This window comes from Pelophylax lessonae (genome assembly GCF_965119305.1).
Source record: "Pelophylax lessonae genome assembly, chromosome: 5".
Taxonomy (NCBI): domain Eukaryota; kingdom Metazoa; phylum Chordata; class Amphibia; order Anura; family Ranidae; genus Pelophylax; species Pelophylax lessonae.
This window is the reverse complement of record NC_138772.1, coordinates 517,054,040-517,076,594: the sequence shown is the minus strand read 5'-3', so window position 1 is coordinate 517,076,594 and position 22,555 is coordinate 517,054,040. Positions and strand designations below refer to the sequence as shown.

Below are 22,555 nucleotides of genomic sequence, written 5' to 3'. Positions count from 1 at the left end.
CTTATCTAAGAATATGCATTCGAATTTAGCATCGGCTGCCAGGTGCTCCCGCCGCCTTGCGGCTTCACGGGCGGGTCCCTACTGCGCATGCGCGAAGAACGCTGCGCATTCAGATTGGCTCGGTGGCTGAGGAGGGGTCCTCACTTTGCCGCGGCGCCGTTCCCGGAAGGGGGGAGGAAGCAAATGAGTGGAAGTTCCACATTTGGGTGGAACTCCGCTTTAAATAGTGACGCCACGTAGGCAGAGCCCTGCACGGAAATGCTGTTTTTGAATTGTGACATTGGGTGCGGGGTGAGGATCGCCTGCCCACTGTCACAGTGGGGGGACTGGGGAGGGGGGCAGCAGGCTGGTGCTTTAGTAGCATGTAACAACCTAAATATAGATGTAAAAAAAAGTGAACTTATCCTTTACGTAAAATAAATCTAGAATGAGCTAGCCATAGTATGCATTCCCATTTGCACATAAAACTGCTTTTGTCGGGATGATGTCTATTCTAATTTATTTATAACCTAGATTTCTAATAAGGAGCTTTTAAAGCTAGTTCATTACCCAGGGTACACTCTGCTGTGCTGGGAGAAAATATGGCAAGTAGCTTGTCAATTCATCACAAACAATAGAGTTGCTGGTGGGAAACACACTCAGGCCCATCTGCCTGCTACAGCTTCCTCTACAACAAGAACAGTGATCAGCTCAGCAGTGACCTCACCAAATCTCACCCCAAATCCGGTGAGCTTAGCGGTCAGAGGTAACAGTGCCTTAAAGGTCTTGTATGTTATTTTATTTAAAAAAATATATATATATATATATATATTTTATACACACCTGCTCTGTGTAATTGCACAGAGCCTCCCTGATCCTCCTCTTCTGGGGTCCCCCACCAGCGATCTTGGCTCCTTCTTTTTTTTTATTGTGTCCCCATAGCAAGCTGTATGCTTTGGAGGCACACAGTGTCTGCTCGCTCCCGAGCTTGGTGTCTATACACACACAACGGAACCTAGCCCCACCCCCACTTCCTCCTCACTGCATTTGATTGACTGCGGCAGGAACCAATAGCTCCTGCTGCTGTTTGAGTCCCTGTGTGAAGGGGAGAAGAGGGGAGAAGAGATGCATCCCTGCACAGCACTGGAACTCTTGTCCCCTCTCTGCCCCTTTACACAGGGAAGGGGGAGGACAGAGAAATTTAAAACTTTTTACCTTATTGCAAGGAATGCATTAAGGTAAAAATGTTTTTAGCTGTAGTATCACTTTATACGATCTTACACTGTATATATACACACCAATCAGCCATAATATTATGACCACTGACCGGTGAAGGGAATATCTCGTTACAATGGCATCTGAAAATTAGTGGGATATATAAGGCAGCAAGTGAACATGTTGTCCATGAAGTTGATGTGGTGAAAGCAGAAACAAATGGGGATCGCAGTTTGTTGTGTATGGGGCTGTGAAGCCCATGGTGACCCGTGTCCACAGCCAATAGCTTCTACAATGGTCACATCAACATCAGAACTGGACGTTTCAGAATGGCAGGACACAAACGGAGACACATACTAAACGGCAAAGGTCTCTTCAAGACCCATTTGGGATATGGGACTACCCTCCCTCTCCTTCTTGTGACAGATGTTTATCCCCTAAAGTATTGTTTGTCTACAGTAACAAAACCCATGATTACAAGTTATGTGTACGGCCTATCATGCATGAGAGTCATCTGGGTGCCTCTATCCCAGAGTACTTGAATCGTCTGCCCCTTTATATACAAAAGGAAAAAAAAGAAAAGGGAAAAAAAGAAATAAATATAGAAAAAAACATAACAATCTTCTGAGCTGTGAATTTTTACCTTTACAGCTCACAAGGCCTAAACCGGTTACCTGCTAGTTTAAGTATCACCTGTTGCCCTGCCGTTCTCCATCCGAAATTAACTGGAACCATAGGTGGGTTCTCCTTTTACCCCCCATTGGCCGTTCTGCCATGGATGACTTGGTGTATTGCATTACAGGAGAGAGTACCTAATCGTCTGTGGTCCTGAAGAAGCGTAATGCGAAACACGTCGACCTTTCCAGACCAGTACAACACACGTACCCCTTGTATCAAATTATGTACAATGTTTGCATATCCATTTGGAACTTATATGGAGGTTTTTCCCCATTAAGAGTTCGGTTTTAATATGTTGTATGATGCATATAGGTCTTTTTGATTTTTCTTTTAGAAAATGCCTTCAATAAAATATCAACGTTTTTAATCAAACAATTTTTTGCCTGTTCAGTATGTGCCCTTAAAGTCCGCAATTTCCTGTTGTGCAACTATTGTACCAACTTTTTCTGTCTTCTATAAATTTAAGGAAAGAATGTATAGTTGAACTTACCCCTCCTCTATAATGGTTATTGACAATGGAGCCCATGCAGGAGCAAAGCAAGAAAGTTCCCAGTGGGCCACTATTAGGTTTTTTTGTGTGTTCATTAGACATCACTAACTAACTAACCAAATACACGTCTCCTGTTTTTTCTCACATACCTTTTCACTTGTACTCTTTGTGTTACCGATTTGTCAGAGTTCTGAAATCCTAAAAAAAAATTCTCTGTTTTCTAGGCTGGCCGGTTATGTGGAAGCAATATCTTCACGGTTGGGTCTGCCAATCCCCGACTTGTCACCTAAGCAAGCAGATATGTGGCAGACGCGTGTTAGTGCACACTTGGTAGGTGGAATGAGATTCTCTCCTTTCCATTTCATATTTTCTGGCAGGATGCTCCGAATAAGTCTCCACCACCAGCAGCATATGGTCACAAATTTGTTGTCATGTTTTTTTTTTTTTCTGAAATCAAAGCCAATGCTTTCGATATCTATGCAGCTAATCCTACTACTGTCCTGACATGCAAGACTGCTCGTGTTTGTGTATAACCAATTGACAGAGAAACTATAATGGTTCCGGTTGAATTTTAAAATTTTACTTACGGTATTTTATTTTATTTTTTTAATCCATTTGAAGACCAGGCCTTTTCTGGCACTTTTTGTTTAAAAGTTTAAATCAGTATTTTTTGCTAGAAAATTACCTATAACCCCCAAACATTAAATCTTTTTTTTTATTTTTTTAATAGAGACCCTTGGGAATAAAGTGGTGACTGCTGCAGTTTTTTATGTCACATGGCATTTGCGCAGTGGTTTTTCAAACACAATTGTTTTGGAAAAATACACTTTAATAAATAAAAAGAAAATCTATATTTATACCTTTGGAAAAATACATTTTAATAAAAAAAAAAAAAGAAAATATATGTTTATACCCCAATTGATTGTAAAATATGAAAGTTGACATTACACTGAGTAAATATGAAAAAGAGGAAATGGAGGCGTAATGGACTTTGATGGTACCATAAACACCAGACGTAAACATGAAATACCAATTTTATATAAAAGTATATATACTTTTATATAAAATTGCTATTTCCCATTTATGTCCAGTGTTTATGGTACCATCAAAGTCCAATACGCCTCCGTTTCCTCTTTTTCATATATGTGGATTTGGATGTAGGTACCCCCTTTTTCTCTAAATTTGACGCCCCAAAATTTAACACTGAGTAAATAGATACCTAACCTTGTCAGGCTTTAAAACTGTGCACACTCGTTGAATGGCGACAAACTACGTTACTTAAAAATCTCCATAGGCAACGCTTTCAAATGTTTTACAGGTTACCTGTTTAGAGTTACAGAAGAGGTCTAGTGCTAGAGTTATTGCTTTCCTGCTAACATTCCTGGCGATACCTCACATGTGTAAACCCAGTTTACATATGTGGGCGTGACCTACGTATTCTATTGCTGCTATGGGCCGCTTTAAAAAAAAAAAAAGTCTTATTTATTTTATTTTTACACTGTCCCTTTAATTTTTTTTATAACTTTTTTTCCATTACAAAGAATCTAAAAATCCCTTGTAATAGAAATAGGGAGAACAGGTCCTCTTTATGGAGTGATCTGGTCAAAAAGCCCAAAGTTTCTTCTTTCTTTAGCTTTAAAAAATATATATATAGTTTACTTCCACCCTAGATCGTAAGTGACATCATGGTCCGCCAAGGTCGTAGAAGCAATCGGAGATGACCAGCTGGCCGCACCATCGGATCGTTTCTTGGGGGCACCAGTGAAAATGATGAGCCCGAGAAACACTGGCAAGTAGGGGTGGGGTGGGAGGGATCCTACAAAAGTGATCCAGCGGCTCATGAGCCACTTGGACCGCTTTCATAAGCAAGCCAGCTTCCGGTTGAAAAAAAAAAAAACAATACCAGGGTTATGGCTAATAGCTTCAGCCATAACCCCGGTAAACCACTTGCAAACCACAGTGTATAGATCCGTATTGCGGTCGGCAAGTGGTTAAGGTCTGTGTGTATGTGTGTATGTATATGGGCTTCTGTGATGTCAGAGCTGATCTCTGCAGTATTGTACTGGGGCTACTGGACAATGTGACCCACCATTGATACTGCCATGTGTTCATGACGCCCTGGGTGCAAAAGGAATGGATGACGCCAACCATCATGGAAGAGGGCCAGCACGTGATCTTGAATTTTTAACATGCTGGGCAATTTTTCTGCTCTAAAGAGAACCTATCCCCAGACCATTTATCTCCACAACAATATTCCCATAAGAGATGTGCATTTAACATATTTTCAGCATATTATTTACCTGTAAAGGCCTCTCTTGCATAGACATGCAAAAGCCTTATAGCCTGCTGCTGGGCACTGCCGCCATGTTGGATGTGATATCTGCAAACCCAGCAGACTCAGTGCTGTCCTCAAAAAACACTTTATAGTCTTCCCCTCAATCTATATTAAAAGGTTACCTAGGGAGGAGAGTACAGGCAGTCGTCATTTAACAACCCGGAAGAGGAGGGGCTATGATGTGAATGGAGAGAAGGGGCTGTGCTAGGGATTTGACTCTTCCTGAAGTGGTCACATTTTCAAGCAAGTTTAGAGGCACAATGCAAGTGAATATAATAGCTTGTTCATGTGCTGGCTGTATAAGGGTAATACAGAGCCTGCATAATGGTATTCCCACTGGCCAAGTACAACCGACCATTGAGATGCATTAGTGTCAGGGGTCAGCAGCTCAGAGGGCCAGATATATGTAGCTGCACAAAGCTGGGATCATGCAATGTATAATGAAAAATGTATTAACCGCAAGAGAGACATGCACACACCAGCAAATAGTGAACATAAGCAACAAGTGACCCACAACCAAAAATGCCTAAGGCTCCATTCACACCATGGCATTCCGGATTGCGGACGGAATTGCCGCGATTCTGCCCGCGATCCCCAGTCATTGCAAAATGCAGATGTGCTTCTGATCACTGTTCCTTTCAATGGCACTCCAATTGCGGCATGATTTTGCTGTGATTGTCACCCGATGATTCGTGGTAAAATCGTACATACAGAATCGCCGGAGACCTGTCCCCCAAAAGAGGTTCTGGCCACAATCGTCCCACGATTCTGTATGCGTGAGTTTGCACTGTGATTGGGGTTCCATTGAAAGTATTGAGGATCGCAAGCGTGTCCCCCAATTTGGGATCGCTGGCAGAATTGCGGCGATTTCGCCAGCAATCTGGAATACCATGGTGTGAATGGAGCTCTAGTGACAGAAACCTAGCAAACTATATACACTATGTACAAATATGTACAATTTGGGAAGTAAAGGTAACGAGCAATTAAAAAAAAAAGGGGGAATCAGGACTGGGTACAGGAGCAAGGCGAGCAGGATGCAAGGATTGCTCAGGAGCAGGATGGATCTAGCAGCAAGAAAGACAATCAAAACACTGACGCAAATTACAATGGCCGAGGTGGGACTTAAGTACCCTCCCAGCAGCTGGGAGACTCCCACTGGTGGACACTGGAACTACAGCTTTCAGCCCAAAGAACCACAGTTTCACCAGCAGGTGAACCAGGTCCAATTAGAAACAGTGACTGTAGGCGGTTGTGCTTCAGGGATTGTCTAAATCACCTGCATGCGCACTGACATATACTTTGAATACACTCAATCTGTGCTTGGAGAATATGCCAGTGCTCATGCCAGGTGCTTTACACAAATACCAGAGTACAACTGTGAACAGCTGCCTATTGGAATTGGAAGACGTGACACACTGCCAGGTGAGGAATGAAATGAATGGCCTCAGCCTATTACTCCCACTAAGGCCACCTTGATGCGTTTCGCCCCCCGTCCACCAGGGCTCAAAGAGGAAGTAAACTCAAAGGTATAATTTGTACCTATAGGTAAGCCTATATTAAGGCTTACCTATAGGTACTATATAATCTATACTTACATTACATACAGCCGATGACGTCATCAGCGCACGCCCTCTAAAGGAAAGGCCACCCGTGCTGTTCTTTAGATACCTGGACCGTGAATGTCTGCCCCGCGCATGCATGTGAGTGACGTTTTTGCGGCTCCGGCCAGTCACACAGCCAGAGTCTGCGTGCCTAGAAGGAAGACCAGGTGAAGATGTACAATGCGATATAATTGCTGGAGGGCTTCGTTTTCAGGTAAGTTTCACATAATGTGCTAGTATGCAATGCAATGCATACTAGCACATTATGCCTTTACCTTGCACGTCCGGAAAAAAAAAACAACCAGTAGTTTACGATCGCTTAAGAGCCCATTCAGACTAGCGCGACGCGACTTTGGGGGGCGACCAGTGAAGTCACGTGCACCGCTGTGCACCGCAACTTCGGCACGACTTGCAGAGACTTCACATAATGGAAGTCTATGCAAGTCGCCTCCAGGTCGCCCCAAAGTAGTAAAGGACCCTTTTTCTAAGTCCGAGCGACTTGTGTCGCTCCTTTTAGAACAGGTCCTGTGCTAATCAATGGACCGCGACCGAGCGCGACTTGTCAGGCTGACAAGTCGCGCTAATGTGAATGGGCTCTTAAAGTGATTGTGTCATTTTTGTTTTCATTAAAATAATAAACATGTTATATTTACCTTTCTGTGCAGTGGTTTTGTACAGAGCAGCCCGGATCCTCCTCTTCTCAGGTCCCACACCGGCGCTCCTGGCTCCTCCCTCCTGTTGGGTGCCCCCACAGCAAGCAGTTTGCTATGGAGGCACCTGAGCCGCATCCATTCACACACGGAGCCGTGATTCGACTCCGCCCCGCCCCTCCATCTCCTGATTGACTCACTGACTGTGATTGACAGCAGCAGGAGCCGTTGTTGCCAATAGACAATCAGGAGTGTGAGTCCCCATAGAGGCAAAGCTCTCGTGGACTTTGCTGGATCTAGAGTGGGCTGGGGGGGGGGGGGGCTGCTGCACACAGAAGGCATTAAGATAAAAAAACCTTGTGCCTTTACAACCAGCTTAATCGTAGAGGTGTGGCAGCCGCCGCCTCTTGTTCATCTCACCAGGTGGCTGTGGGTCCTGGGAAGGCATGATGGAGGCTCTGCACTCTGTATTGCCATATGCATGAAGCCTGGATGGAAAGTAAAAACATTGCAAGAACACACTGTGCAAAAGAATAATAAAATAAAATGAATTTAGTGCCTCCTACCCTGAAACATTTAACGTGCAAACATGAATAGAAAATTGATTTGACTTTTTTCCAGAGTCATCTGAAGCTAAAATCAGCACTGTAAATGCCAGTTGATTAATAGATCCCGACGGACTGTGACGCAAATCAATATCCGAGGAAATGAGCGTAGTTATGTCTTTATCTACATGCCGGCTTTGTTACTGAATAGAGACAAACCATAATAGAAATCGTATATTATACACCAAGCATGTAATCCATATGGCAAAATACCATTAGACTCATCTGTTGCACAGAAGGATGATTTGTATTGTATATGATCCGTGTTGCCGGCAGGGTTAGCGTATTGAAGATCCTGGAATATTTGTAGTCCGATTGTGCAGTAAGACTCATTGTCAATCTGTTTCTCCTCTGTGAATGCATTATTTACAGCACTGGGATTCACAGAGGAAGCTGCAATGCCAGCACATTATTGTTCTGTCCTGGGACATGACACAGCGACAGGATGACAGAGCAAGTACAACATATGCACTGCTGGAGCTAGAGGCTCATGGGTATTGTTGGCACCAATGTTCTAATTATCCAGGACTGAACATAGGGATATAAATATTTGTGTCCCTGAGTTTTTATTATACAGGAATTATATAGCGCCAACAGTTTGCACAGCACTTTACAATATAAAGGGAAACTGTACAGTTACAATACAGTTCAATACAGAAGGATTAGGAGGGCCCTGCTCATGCAGATTACAATCTAAAAGGGAAGGGGAGGTGGTACAAAAGGTAATAGCCATGGTGGGTGGACTGATGGAGGTGGTCAACGTACAGTTTTTAGGTGGAGGTGGGGTAAACTTCTCTGAATAAATGAGTTTTTAGGGATCACCTAAAGCCGAACAGGATAGGAGGTAACCAGTCACATTGGTGTAGGGAGTACCAGAGGATGGGAGAGGCTCTGGAGAAGCCCTGGAGGTGAGCATGGGAGGAGGTGACAAGGGAGCTAGAGGGAAGAAGGTCCTGAGAGGAGCGCAATGGATGATTTTGGGCGATATGCCAAGGTGAGGTTGGTGATGTAGCGGGGACAGTGTTTTGGATGGCTTTGTATGTTGTAGTTCAAAAACACATGTTGTATGTCATTACTTTGTGGGTATATGATAAATGTATATACAGTCAGGTCCATAAATATTGGGACATCAACACAATTCTAATCTTTTTGGCTCTATACAACACCACAAAGGATTTGAAATTACACAAACAAGATGTGCTTTAACTGCAGACTTGCAGCTTTAATTTGAGGGTATTTACATCCAAATCAGATGAAAGGTGTAGGAATTACAACAGTTTGCATATGTGCCTCCCACTTTTTAAGGGCCCAAAAGTAATGGGACAGATTAACCTTCATAAATCAAACTTTAACTTTTTAATACTTGGTTGCAAATCTTTTGCAGTGAATTACAGCCTGAAGTCTGGAACACACAGACATCACCAGACACTGGGTTTCATCCCTGGTGATGCTCTGCCAGGCCTCTACTGCAACTGTCTTCAGTTCCTGCTTGTTCTTGGGGCATTTTCCCTTCAGTTTTGTCTTCAGCAAGTGAAATGCATGCTCAATCAGATTCAGGTCAGGTAATTGACTTGGCCATTGCATAACATTCCACTTCTTTCCCTTTAAAAAACTCTTTTGTTGCTATCGCAGTATGCTTCGGGTCATTATCAATCAGCACTGTGAAGCGCCGTCCAATGAGTTCTGAAGCATTTGGCTGAATATGAGCAGATAATATTGCCCGAAACACTTCAGAATTCATCCTGCTGATTTTGTCAGCAGTCACATCATCAATAAATACAAGAGAAACAGTTCCATTGGCAGCCATACATGCCCACGCCATGACACTGCCACCACCATGCTTCACTGATGAGGTGGTATGCTTTGGATCATGAGCAGTTCCTTTCCTTCTCCATACTCTTCTCTTCCCATCACTCTGGTACAAGTTGATCTTGGTCTCATCTGTCCATAGGATGTTCCAGAACTATGAAGGCTTTTTTAGATGTTGTTTGGCAAACTCTAATCTGGCCTTCCTGTTTTGAGGCTCACCAATGGTTTACATTTTGTGGTGAACCCTCTGTATTCACTCTGGTGAAGTCTTCTATTGATTGTTGACTTTGACACACATACACCTACCTCCTGGAGAGTGTTCTTGATCTGGCCAACTGTTGTGAAGGGTGTTTTCTTCACCAGGGAAAGAATTCTTCGGCCATTCACCACAGTTGTTTTCCGTGGTCTTCCGGGTCTTTTGGTGTTGCTGAGCTCACCTGTGCATCCTTTCTTTTCAAGAATGTTCCAAACAGTTGATTTGGCCACACCTAATGTTTTTGCTATCTCTCTGATGGGTTTGTTTTGTTTTTTTTTCTCCAGCCTAATGATGGCTTGCTTCACTGATAGTGACAGCTCTTTGGATCTCCTATTGAGAGTTGACAGCAACAGATTCCAAATGCAAATAGCACACTTGAAATGAACTCTGGACCTTTTGTCTGCTCCTTGTAAATGGGATAATGAGGGAATAACACACCCCTGGCCATGGAAGAGCTGAGCAGCCAATTGTCCCATTACTTTTGGTCCCTTAAAGTGGGAGGCACATATACAAACTGTTGTAATTCCTACACCTTTCACCTGATTTGGATGTAAATACCCTCAAATTAAAGCTCAAAATCTACAGTTAAAGCACATCTTGTTTGTTTCATTTCAAATCCATTGTGGTGGTGTATAGAGCCAAAAAGATTAGAATTGTGTCGATGTCCCAATTTTTATGGACCTGACTGTATGTGTATACTCTACTGATTCCCACTTTGCAAATATATATATCAGCCTCTACCCTTCTGGGAAGGCCATAGCACAAGATTTTGGAAGTGTGTGAATTTGTGCCCAGTGAGCCTAAAAGCATTTGTGAGGTCAGATGAGATCATCTTGCTCACAATCTGCATTTTAGTTCATTGAAAAGGTGTTCAGTAGGATTGAGGTGCGGGACATTCAAGTTCCTCCACATCAAACTCCTCAAACCGAGCTAGCTTTGTAAACAGGGATGGAAATGTCCCGTTACAGGAAAGGACCTTCCCAAATGGTTGCAGCAAGGTTAGCAGTGCACACTTGTCTAAAATGTTTTTGTATACCGTAGCATTAAAGTAGAACTATGGGCAAAACATTTATTTTTTTTCATTTTGGATAGAATAAGGGAGGGTTATAACTCCTATCAGATTTTTTTTCTTTTCGCCATTGCGGGTCCCATAGCCAAACAGGAAGTGATAGGAAATCTCTATAAATCAAAGTAATTCCTTGTGGTCCCCAAGGTCACCATAACTAGTGTACATATTGGAAGATTTCCCTTCTGTTACTTCTTTTGGGACACCCCAAAATTTGGGTAATTTCCTTTACTTTAACTTTCAATGATAATGGTAAACAGGACAAATAGAGAGGGGGAATCTCCCTAGCGGGGTCACAGACAGCAATAAAAACTGACCGCTGTTCTAATCCATCTCCCATGTAAAAAAAAAGTTTTGCCTTTAGTTATACTTTAACATTACCCTTCACTGGAAATACCGGGGACTCAATAATGTAGAGGGATGTCCACATTCTTTTGGCCATTAAAGTGGTTCTTTAGCCTTTTTACAAAAAAAAGCCAGCAGCTACAAATACTGTAGCTGATGACTTTTAATAAAAGAACTTGGATAGCTGAAGTTTAGATCACACACACAGCTGAGGGATCAGAGGAGGAACACGATCTCTCTCTTCCCCCTCGCACTGTAGGACTCCAAACAAAGTTTCAATTGGAGAGAGACTATCTGCAAGCAAACAGCATCTGCTGTACTCTCTCTATAGAAAACTGACAGAGCTCATTCACACTTCAGCAAACTGAACTGGATTGAAAGTGAACTGTGCCTGGGACCACACGGAACTCGCACTACACAAGCAAACCGGTCCATGTACTAATGTGAGTGCACCCTAAGAAACACATAGGCATAATAAAAAAATAACTTGTGTGAAGTTTTAGGGACTTTTTATTAAAGTTACTATGTGTTGCAAACCAATGATATTTTATTGATTTTATTTGTGTCCTATGATATTCAGAAAAATCCCACAGCTGCACTAAAGTCAGAGTTCAGTCTTCCTTAATTCTGATTTTATAATTCCATAGTTCAGACACAACCTGGACCGGACCTCTGGTTGCTTCTTCTCATGCTGTCCCTTTTACTGAAAGCTTGGGTCCCTGAAGCTCGCTGGGCAGGTCTACCGAAGACCGGTTACTAATTTCAGGTTGATACTTGATGGTGCACTCCAACCCTTTACACCTCAGTGGTGGAACTCCACCCTGCAAAGTCTGTGTAATCCTGCAGCAGGGAGTGGTTGAAACCAATCTTTGGTATAAAATTAGGCTGGATTCATTAAGGGTTATTAAAAGTGGTGTAAGATCTCAGAGCTGCAAACCATATCTGTCGTGGATCCAAATTGTACTTTTTAATGCTCTTAGAGACATACATGAAAGATAATACTCAGTGTAAATAGTATTACCTACTGTATTAACTACTGTATATGTGATAATGTAATAAAAATCTTTTGTTCATTGAAGTACACAGTGCTCCATAAATCATACAGTGCCTTGCGAACGTATTCGGCCCCCTTGAACTTTTCGACCTTTTGCCACATTTCAGGCTTCAAACATAAAGATATAAAACTGTAATTTTTTGTGAAGAATCAACAACAAGTGGGACACAATCATGAAGTGGAAAGAAATTTATTGGATATTTCGAACTTTTTTAACAAATAAAAAACGGAAAAATTGGGCATGCAAAGTTATTCAGCCCCCTTAAGTTAATACTTTGTAGCGCCACCTTTTGCTGCAATTACAGCTGTAAGTCGCTTGGGGTATGTCTCTATCAGTTTTGCACATCGAGAGACTGAAATTTTTGCCCATTCCTTCTTGCAAAGCAGCTCGAGCCCAGTGAGGTTGGATGGAGAGCGTTTGTGAACAGCAGTTTTCAGTTCTTTCCACAGATTCTCGATTGGATTCAGGTCTGGACTTTGACTTGGCCATTCTAACACCTGGATATGTTTATTTGTGAACCATTCCATTGTAGATTTTGCTTTATGTTTTGTATCATTGTCTTGTTGGAAGACAAATCTCCGTCCCAGTCTCAGGTCTTTTGCAGACTCCATCAGGTTTTCTTCCAGAATGGTCCTGTATTTGGCTCCATCCATCTTCCCATCAATTTTAACCATCTTCCCTGTCCCTGCTGAAGAAAAGCAGGCCCAAACCATGATGCTGCCACCACCATGTTTGACAGTGGGGATGGTGTGTTCAGGGTGATGAGCTGTGTTGCTTTTTCGCCAAACATAACGTTTTGCATTGTTGCCAAAAAGTTTGATTTTGGTTTCATCTGACCAGAGGACCTTCTTCCACATGTTTGGTGTCTCCCAGGTGGCTTGTGGCAAACTTTAAACAACACTTTTTATGGATATCTTTAAGCAGGGCTTGACAAATTTGTTTGGAATCTAGAAGCCAGCTAAAAAAAGTTAGGAGCCAGTTTTTTTTTTTTTTTTAACAAAGCTTTATTTTCAATAACGAAAATAACCGATCTTAAATTTAAACAGTGCAGCAAGGTTGGGGCGATAGGAGATCCAGTGACCAAGAGTAACATATGCCACCTTAGGCTCCTTTCACATGGGTGCCTACGCTAAGCAGAATCTGCATGCTCAGTGGGGATCTCTCTGCTGATCCCCGCTGAGCAGGCGGATGACAGGTCCTGTCCGCTCTGCTATGCAGACACAGCCCATTCTCCTCTATGGGGCAATCAGATGGAAACGGACCGTTTGTTTCCATCCGATGCCATCCAATCCGATTCACTGGACGGATGGTAAATAGAACCACCATCCGTCTGTTTTTGGCAGACAGGATCGGATGGCGGCACCTTGCCACTCCATAGAGACTGAAGGGTCCGATCAGGTCCGCCTGAAAAACTGACAGGCGGACCTGATCAGAAAGCCCGTGTGAAAGGGGCCATCGGCTGTGTGACATGGCAGGGCAGGGAGATGATGAAAAATAATTTTTTTTTTTCCATAAAAGATTCTTATTGTGAATAAGGGATTATAATGCAAAATAAAAGATCAACACATTGCAAGGAGATTACAAAAGGCAATTTTTAAAGTAAGGCCCCTTTCAAATCAATCCGCCGATCCCCGCTGAGCCGGCGGATGACAGCTCCGTCTCCGCACTGTGTGCGGAGAGGGAGGTGTCAGAGCCCCGCTGCTCTCTATGGGGAATCGGATGAGAGCGGACCGCCTGTCCGCTCTCATCCGATCCCATCCCCAGGACGGATGGAAAATAGGGTTTTCATCCGTCCGGATTTCACGGACAGGATCGGATGCGGATGGCAGTGGGTGTCAGCGGACATGTCACCGCTGACATCCGCTGCTCCATAGGGCTGAATGGGGCATCCGATCAGATCCACCTAAAAAACTGACAGACGGATCTGATCGGACCCTAACACTCTTTTGCAGAAGTGCATAAATATGTAGAACACATTATCCTTGAACTTCCAGGAGAGAGCAGTAAAATGGAGGCTTCCAAGGATGACCACAATAAAAAGAAGGGACTGATAGTGCATTACCCATGGGATTTTATTCATAAAAAGGTAAAAAAACACTTACAAGATCCAGAGTGGTAAACAGCAAAATACGGTCTATTATCCTTGGAAGCCTCCAGACCTCCTCTACCAGGAAGCTGAAGATCCATCCATCCGTCCCATTTGAGATTCCATCTTACTTGGCTGATCAATTGGATTCCCTGGTACCACAGCATGTGCGCCATTCTCTCTCAAATGTGGTGAGAGTCCATTCCCATCATTGGTGTGTTCCTTGTTCTTCATGATGCTCTCTGTGCTTTAAACGGACCTCTGAGACTATCACAGTGCAGGTGCATTTATACGGAGACTTGATTACACACAGGTGGATTCTATTTATCATCATTAGTCATTTAGGTCAACATTGGATCATTCAGAGATCCTCACTGAACTTCTGGAGAGAGTTTGATGCACTGAAAGTAAAGGGGCTGAATAATTTTGCACGCCCAATTTTTCCGTTTTTAATTTGTTAACAAAGTTTGAAATATCCAATAAATTTCGTTCCACTTCATGATTGTGTCCCACTTGTTGTTGATTCTTCACAAAAAAATTACAGTTTTATATCTTTATGTTTGAAGCCTGAAATGTGGCAAAAGGTCGCAAAGTTCAAGGGGGCCGAATACTTTCGCAAGGCACTGTATATCTCAAAATGATAATGCGATTTGGTAATGCTGTTTGAATTTTAGGTTTATTTAAAGCCAAAACCTTTTTAGTTTGAATATAGTAGGGAATGGTTAAATGTGCCTATACACAAATGGAATCGCATCCGATCCCAGTTCTATCAGCCGAAATGTAAAATGTTACTTCAGTCCGAATTTTTTTTTATTATTAAAATTACAAGCATGTTATACTCACCTGCTCTGTGCAGTGGTATTGTACAGAGCGACCCCAATCTTCCTCCTCCTCCTTCTCAGGTGCCCGGCGGGGATCTTGGCTCCTCTTCCTCTTTGTGTGTCCCCATAGTAAGACAATTGCTATGGGGACACACGATGCATGCTCGCTCCTGACCTGTGTCTTTATGGAGCCGCACTCCATAGACTTATACAGCGGGACTTAGGCCTGCCCCCCACTTCCTCTTTACTGCATTTGATTGGCAGCAGAAAGAGCCAATGGCTCCTGCTGCTGCTCGAATGCTGTGTGCAGAGGAAGAGAAGGGAGAACAGATGCAGCTGTGCACAGCGCAGGCTGATCTCTTCTCCCCTCTCTTCCCCTTCTCACAGGAAAGGGGGGGGGGGGGCACAGGTAAACTGAAAACATTTTTTACATTTTATGCAAGCAGTACATTAAGATAAAAAAAAAGTTTTTAGGTTTAGTATCACTTTAAGCAGTGGGTGGCCTTGTGGGTGTGGGTGGCAGCACCAGATTTTCAGCCGAAAGGGACTGCGTCCTATCAGATGCAATCACTGTTTATGTATTTAAGCAGCTGTGGGTGCTGTGGTTGTCCAAGTGCCCATTCGCTCCTGAATGCGGTTCGGGAAACAAATGTTCAGTGCAAGTTTCTCGCACCACGTTCAAAACTCACTACAGTTGCGATCTGCAACAGGTGTCAATGTTAAAAACACAGGACACTAACACATTGCATAGTACAGAAGTGCCATGTGATCCAGTTACAGTGCATATTTTGAAGTAGTGCATAGCGCTACTTTTGGTGCGGATCAGTGCCTATTGAGAATTGATGGGCTCAGATGGGCACAGCACCTTCCTGTGCGATTCCTGGTGTGAACTGGCGCCCTAAATACAATAGTCAGCAGTGCCGATTCCTCTATCCGTGCTGTTTTAAGATCTGCCAGGTTTTATGTTGTGCTCTGTCCCATCTGAGAAATTTCCCTTTGTTTCCTGTCCCAAAGACACACCAAGAGTCGAGATAAGATCTCTCCGCAGTGGATGGTCATACACTAGAAGATTTTCAAATGAACATTCATACAATATTTGTAGGAAGTTTATCATCAGTGCATTTAATGAGATGATGAATGTTGTTCAAAAGTACTTCAAAAAAAGTTTGCTAACATTTGATTTTGGAGTGAATGGACCGAAAACCTCATTCACTGTAAAAAAACATTTCCATCCTGTTCCTTTCAATTTTTCTTGTCACTGTGGCTGAAAACAAACTTTGATTTGACCCCACTACCCATTTTTAACTGATGTCCAGCAGCAATAGAAAACCTCAGCCCTGACATGCACTCTGCACAGAGTACTGCTGCTATCTAGGTGTAAGCCACAGTTTCACTGCTGCAGTCCGCCACTCCTTCCTCCACCCCTGCTGAATTACAGCAGGAGCTCTCCAGTAAGCAGGGGAACATGAGCTTTCCAATTAGAGAGTTCTATATATAATTGCAGAAAAGGGACAAAGGGTATTTGTGTTGGGCTGCTACAGAGAGACCACTGCTCAATTAATAACAATGACAAAAGTCTCCGACTCCTTTACTATCACGAATGGCACCCGCCAGGGATGCCCCTTGTCTCCTCTAATCTTTTCGCTAGTTATGGAGCCACTGGCGGAGGCCATTCAAAGTGATCCTTCTTTCTCAGGTATTAGAGTGGGTGACAGGGAGCATAAAATAGGGTTATTTGCAGATGATGTAATCCTTACCCTTACTTCCCCAATCACATCCCTGCGATTATACATTGCTTTTGGTTTGATAACACCTTTGTACTGGCAGCCTATACATATGTTTGTGTAGTGAGCGCAGCTATCTTCCATTTTTTGTTTACATCCCTGCGGAACCTTGCTAAGGTTCTGGATAAGTTTAGCGCGGTCTCCTATTATAAGTTGAACACTACCAAATCCCAGTGTTTTGCCAATGTATGTGTCCTCTAGAGCCTTGGGAGAGTTGAGGAAGGATCCTCCCTTTCAATGGGCCTCTAAGTCCCTTCTATATTTGGGCATACAGTTGTCTTTCCCAACCGCTTCAACCTACTCGATTAACTACTCCGAACTTACTAAGATGGTGCACAAAGACTTGTCTCACATTGCCCAGCATGAACTCTTGTGGGTGGGCAAAGTTGCGGCGCTTAAGATGATTGTCCTACCTAAAATTTTATACTACTTTAGAACAATACCCTTGGCCATTCCACATTCTTTTTTCACCGATATGGACAAACATTTTAGGAAATTTCTGTGGAACGGGAAAGTGCCCAAACTTTCCTGCTCTACCCTTCTTAGGCCCAGAAGTTGGGGCGGAGTGGGGTTACCGGATCTTCGTAGTTATCATGCAGCGGCTCTTTTGGATCAGGCGAGGGAGTGGTTCAATTCCACCTCTGATAAGTTGTGGGTCCTCATGGAAAGGGCCTTGGTTGCAAATAGAGACCTCCCCTCCTTGCTGTTGGCGGCTCAAACTGGACGGGATCTCCAGCTCCCTGGAATCCCGTCCATTCAGGCTACGGTGATTGGGTGGGGGGCCTTGCGACAGGTATCTGGGATCCCAACCTTACCTAAGCAACTTACATTTGCACCATACGAATTTCTCCTCCCCTCGTTGTGTCCCCGCCGCAACATCTCGCGCTCTCTTACATACTCCCAATTTCTATCTTCTACTCATTCGTCCGATTTTCTTTTTTTTGGCACAACTGCGTCATTACCACCTTAAATTTCCTGACACACGATTATTTGTGTCTTAGGAGGTTTGGGAATATCTTACTTCGGGGACCTCGACGTCTGGGGGGGTTCTCATGGTTCTATAGACTTCTGACACACCCCAGAGACCAGCCCAAATCGACGTGCATGCTAAAATGGGAAAGAGATCTCAACTCGGAATATTCTAATATTGATTGACAGGCTGCTATCAAATCCTACTTTCAATATACACATTGCACTAATCCTTGGGAGGGGGCGCTTAAACTTCTTAATAGGAGCTACCTCAACCCATCAAGATTGGTGCACATGTTTAAGGATACTTCGGATTCCTGTTGGCGGGACTGTGGGGCCAGAGGTACTATACTCCATATATTTTGGGAATGTAGACGATTGAGGAGCTATTTGGTGGCAATCTATGCTTTAGTGGCCTCAGTTACGGGACTGAAACTTCCGCTGTCGCCTTCATTGGCGTTACTAAATTTGGGTATTCGTGCTATTCTGAAAGGGCATAGATGTATTTTTTCACATATCTTAATGGCAGCCAGAGTGAATGTGGCAGCGGCATGGAGATCTACCAAAATTCCCACTGTTTACGAAGTCATCAACCGAGTGAGGGTAATCCACTCATATGAAAAACACTTTTATAGTTTGGGAGATAACCTCCCAACCTTCCAGCAGCAGTGGAGGGGGTGGCAGACGAAGTACCCTAGTTGAGCGTGAACACGTTTGATTGTGATATGTAATTGCTGATTGTTGACTAAACACCGGAGGCACTGTTTGTTTGGACTGTCCAGTTGATAGTCTACTAGTTTCAAAATGTGACTGTTATCATTTTTCTTATTATTACAATGTACCTCAAGGGCCTGATCTGTCCTATATTCTTTGGAATGTGAGGGATGGGAGAGAAATGTATCGATCTGTGGTTTAAGGGGGGTCCGCTGAAGATCTGACGGGAGATCGGTTGGGGGGGGGGGCCGGGGGGGCAACGGCACAGTATGCTCCCAGTGGGGTGCCGGGCCTCATGGGCGTCCCACCTCGGCCTTAAGTGGCACCCTAGCTATGGACTCTTAATGTAATCTTGGAGTCCCCCCCGGCGCTCCACTAGAGCCTTGAGGTACTCTTTACAATTTACGGTATATGCTTTGGTTTATCATGTTTCACTGTTTTGATCTGTGTACATGCTGACGGAATATATTTGTTGTATGATGAAAAACTTTAATAAAAAACTATTGAAATGAACAATGACAAAAGTCACACATAAACCACATAACTTTTCACTGTCCTCTCAATGTATCCACACTTTTAGTACAATTTACTTTTTTTATTAACCCCAATACAACTATTATGTAATTTTTTTCTTTGTATGTTCTTGCAGGGTAAAGCAATAGGCGTGGCCATCGGCTGCATTTTAGGAATGTTCCCCTTGTTCTTCTTGGAGGAGGAGAAAACTGATAAGAAGACTGAGAAGAAGAAATGACCTTTTGTATTCCTGTAATACTGTACCTGAGCAGAGTCTGCAACCACCACATCTACCGCCGTCGGAGAGGAAAAAAATACTATGATTTGTACCTGGGAACAAAACTCCGCGCAGCATGATCCCCCGACTCCTTCATGTACTCTTACCCAAGTTTTCTACAGCGCTCAACTAGCAGACTCTATATATACGTCTTCTGTTTCTCTGAAGGTTTCCCAACACTGGGAAGAAGTCGGAACTTACCTTGCATCAGGTCCTCTTGTTTCTGGACCCTTGTAGAAACTGGAGTGCAGATCTGCTCTCTGTGACACCATTGTGGGCAAGGGGGGGGGAAGACTTCCAACCTTTCAGCTGCCGAGAGACTACAAGTCCCAGTATGTTATGTTGTGGCATGCTAATTCTTGTAGTTTCTTAATAACTGGAGGGTTTTAGATTCCCCATGCCTGCGCTCAATATTTACTTTTTATATAATGCAAAATTATGTATTAAAACCAAGCAAAAATAATCGTAATCAATCGATTCAGCCAAAACTGTTTTGGGCAGATCCTTGTGGGGTGGACCACCCCACTAGCTTTTTTTCTCTTGGGGGTGGGGGGCTCTGGCAGCAAGATTGGAGTTCCCAGCTGCTCCAAACCTCTGCAGCCAATTCAAGAGATCTGAAAACCTCTTTTCCTTGGATTTATTTCCTTCTTAGTAAGGACAATGAAGTTAGGGTAGAAAGACTTCCAGGAGGTTTAGGAGGAATATCAGAAGTACAGTCCTGCCACTGGAGCCCCTGATAGAGAACAAAACTAGCTGCCAATTCAGCCCATGAGAGGAGCTGCCTTTAGAGGTGATTTTAGTTGTGAGTGGACATTCAGTAAAACTACCCAGGAGATTTAAAAGCTCCAAGGGGCAGGAGATTGACATTTTGCTCAGTTTCCTCCTTTGCATCCGATTGATATCCGGGTGCTGCAGGTCAAGCAGTTAATACATTGCTGCAAAATGCAATTACGAATGCAATTAAAATCTCTTGCGTAGTTTAGACCTCAGCCTTTAATTTTCCTATTGCTTCCATAATTCTAGATATCAGTGGCTTCCTTTTAATAAGAATCGTCATTTTTTCTCTTTGCATGTTTTAAATGTTATTGCATTCACTCTGGCTCCAGCATGACTTAAAGGAGAACACCAACAAAAAGTCACAATTTGTTTTTGGGTGGAGGGTGTTTTGTACCAAGATCAGTGGACACATAGCACTAAAATTTCAATGTTAGTTTTTTTTTTTTTTTTGTCTTTGATAAAACTGAAAGTGTAAATATGCTCCAAAATGATGGTTAGTGAAAGTGAGGAGCTGCACACCGGCTATCATCGTCATGTATGTGAAATCAACTTTAGGGTTTCTTCTCCCAAGCCACGCCCACTGACGCATTTCACTCTTCCACAGGCATAGTCATAGAGAAATGCATCAGAGGGCCGTGGCTTGGGTGCAGACACACTGACGCCAATTTCTTTTATATAATGATTGGGCTGATCCTTCATTGACAGCTTCAGCAAGGTGGAGCAAGCCCCCTATTGGAAGCTGTCACCCAACAGTACTGGAGTTCCAGGGCGGTTTTGTATGATTGGGCTTGGAGCAGTGCTCTTTGCTTTTTTAGGGTCACATGTTCCAAAACGATGTTGCTGATTTGGATTGGCTGAGTCGCTCGTTGACTTGTGTTTTCAGATTATTCATTAGGAGAAAAGCTAATTCAGCTTCTTAATACTCCCCCTCTCTAGAGCTTCCCCACCACTTCTCCTTCCTAGAGCGCTGCTGCAAAATACTTGATGCCTCCAATTATAAATGAGCATGTGTCCTCCCATGATCAGACCAAGAAGCCAATTGCTAGGCCCAGGTACTGTGACATAATGGTGGGGAAGATGTCACTTCTTCATCTAAGCTTCAACATCAGGTTTTTTAGTAGCTAAAAAGGAGCAGCAGGGGAACACTAGAGTGGTAACTATAAAGGTGCTCATGGGGTTGGCAAGGTAACAGGGTCTCTAATGGCACTTTTCCACTGCAAGTACCGGCTCAGCTCTACTCGGCCCTGCTTGGCCCGGTTTGCTTTTCCACTGCTGGTACCGCATGGTACGGTGTTGGTTCGGTATGGTATGGTTTGCTTTTCCACTAAAGTAGTACTAAAGTTAAGTGGGTGGGATAACAACGGGGTGGGTGGGATTCTCTGACCAATCAGTGGCTAGTAGTGACTGCATGCAAAGGATTGTGGGATATGGTACCGGGTATGGTACCTCTTGGAACCACAATCGAGGTGGTACTGTTTTTGAGAGCCGTACCGTTCGGTTCCATGCAGTGGAAAAGCACCGCCGTACCGAACCGAACCGTTCCTACACCGTACCATGCAGTACCAGCAGTGGAAAAGCACAAAAGCAAGCCAAACCGTTCGGTTCCATGCAGTGGAAAAGTGCCATAAGATTTTAGCATTTGAGTTCCCAGCTATGCTTACCCTTAATCTAAATTCCCCTCACTCAGCTTAAAGTCTGCAACTTTCTTTGAGGCTCCAAGGAAATATTGCATCAAGCTTAATCCATGGATGATCCGGTGTGTCTGATTCCACTTATCCAAAATGTCTATTTTTGGGGCACATATCCTTGCAGATGATTACTGACAGCAGTTTTTAGACAATCCTTGTTTGACATTTTTCTCAGTTTCTTTCTTTGAATCCTTTTACTATCATGGTCAATATTACCCACCACCCAAAACCAAATTATTGACTACGTTTGTAAATCCTCTTTAAGCGGTACTTGATCTGCTTTGCAATGTTATTATGTTCATGCCTTAGTTTTTGGAGAGAAACTACAAAGTTCAACTGTTTTTTTTTTTTTTCTTTGGGGGATAAAATGAAAAAGAAAATTGTATTTATTTCAATGTAATAATGACATGTTTGCTTTTATGACAGCACAAGTTTAGGTAGGTGTTTAACATGAAGGTATAGTAATAGCACATAGGTATCTGGTAGATAATTTTATATTGTAAAAGAAAGTGTTTAAATGGATATTGGAAGCAATTTTTGGTGCATTATAGCAAATACAAATTCTGTCACAGCCTATTTAGAAGTTTACTATATGATTTAAATGGCGCCCCTACCTTAACTTGTCATGATTTGGCTATTACAAGAACTGGAATATTCAGTGTTAGTCTGGCCGTTGACTGAGCAAATGTCCTTCCTGCACAGACTGTGTTAACGGGAATCCCTCCGGCTAGGTCAATTGGTTCTCTCTGCAGGGAGGGGAACTCTCCCTGTCAGGGGGGAAGACAGTGATTATTGTTAGGCTACCGATAATCGCATGTAAAGTCCGGCAGGCTGCTTGTATC

General features: G+C 43.3%; 1 protein-coding gene across 1 annotated transcript in view; it reads left to right on the top strand.

Moving 5' to 3' along the window:
• Positions 1-19,788, top strand: part of TMEM65 (transmembrane protein 65) — a 202,484-nt gene extending 182,696 nt beyond the window's left edge. The window contains exons 6-7 of the mRNA XM_082257940.1: positions 2,587-2,692; positions 19,108-19,788. Coding sequence (XP_082114066.1) covers positions 2,587-2,692; positions 19,108-19,209 — 208 coding nt within the window. The 3' untranslated portion in view covers positions 19,210-19,788. The remainder of the gene's footprint in view (positions 1-2,586; positions 2,693-19,107) is intronic.
• Positions 19,789-22,555: the final 2,767 nt, after the last annotated feature.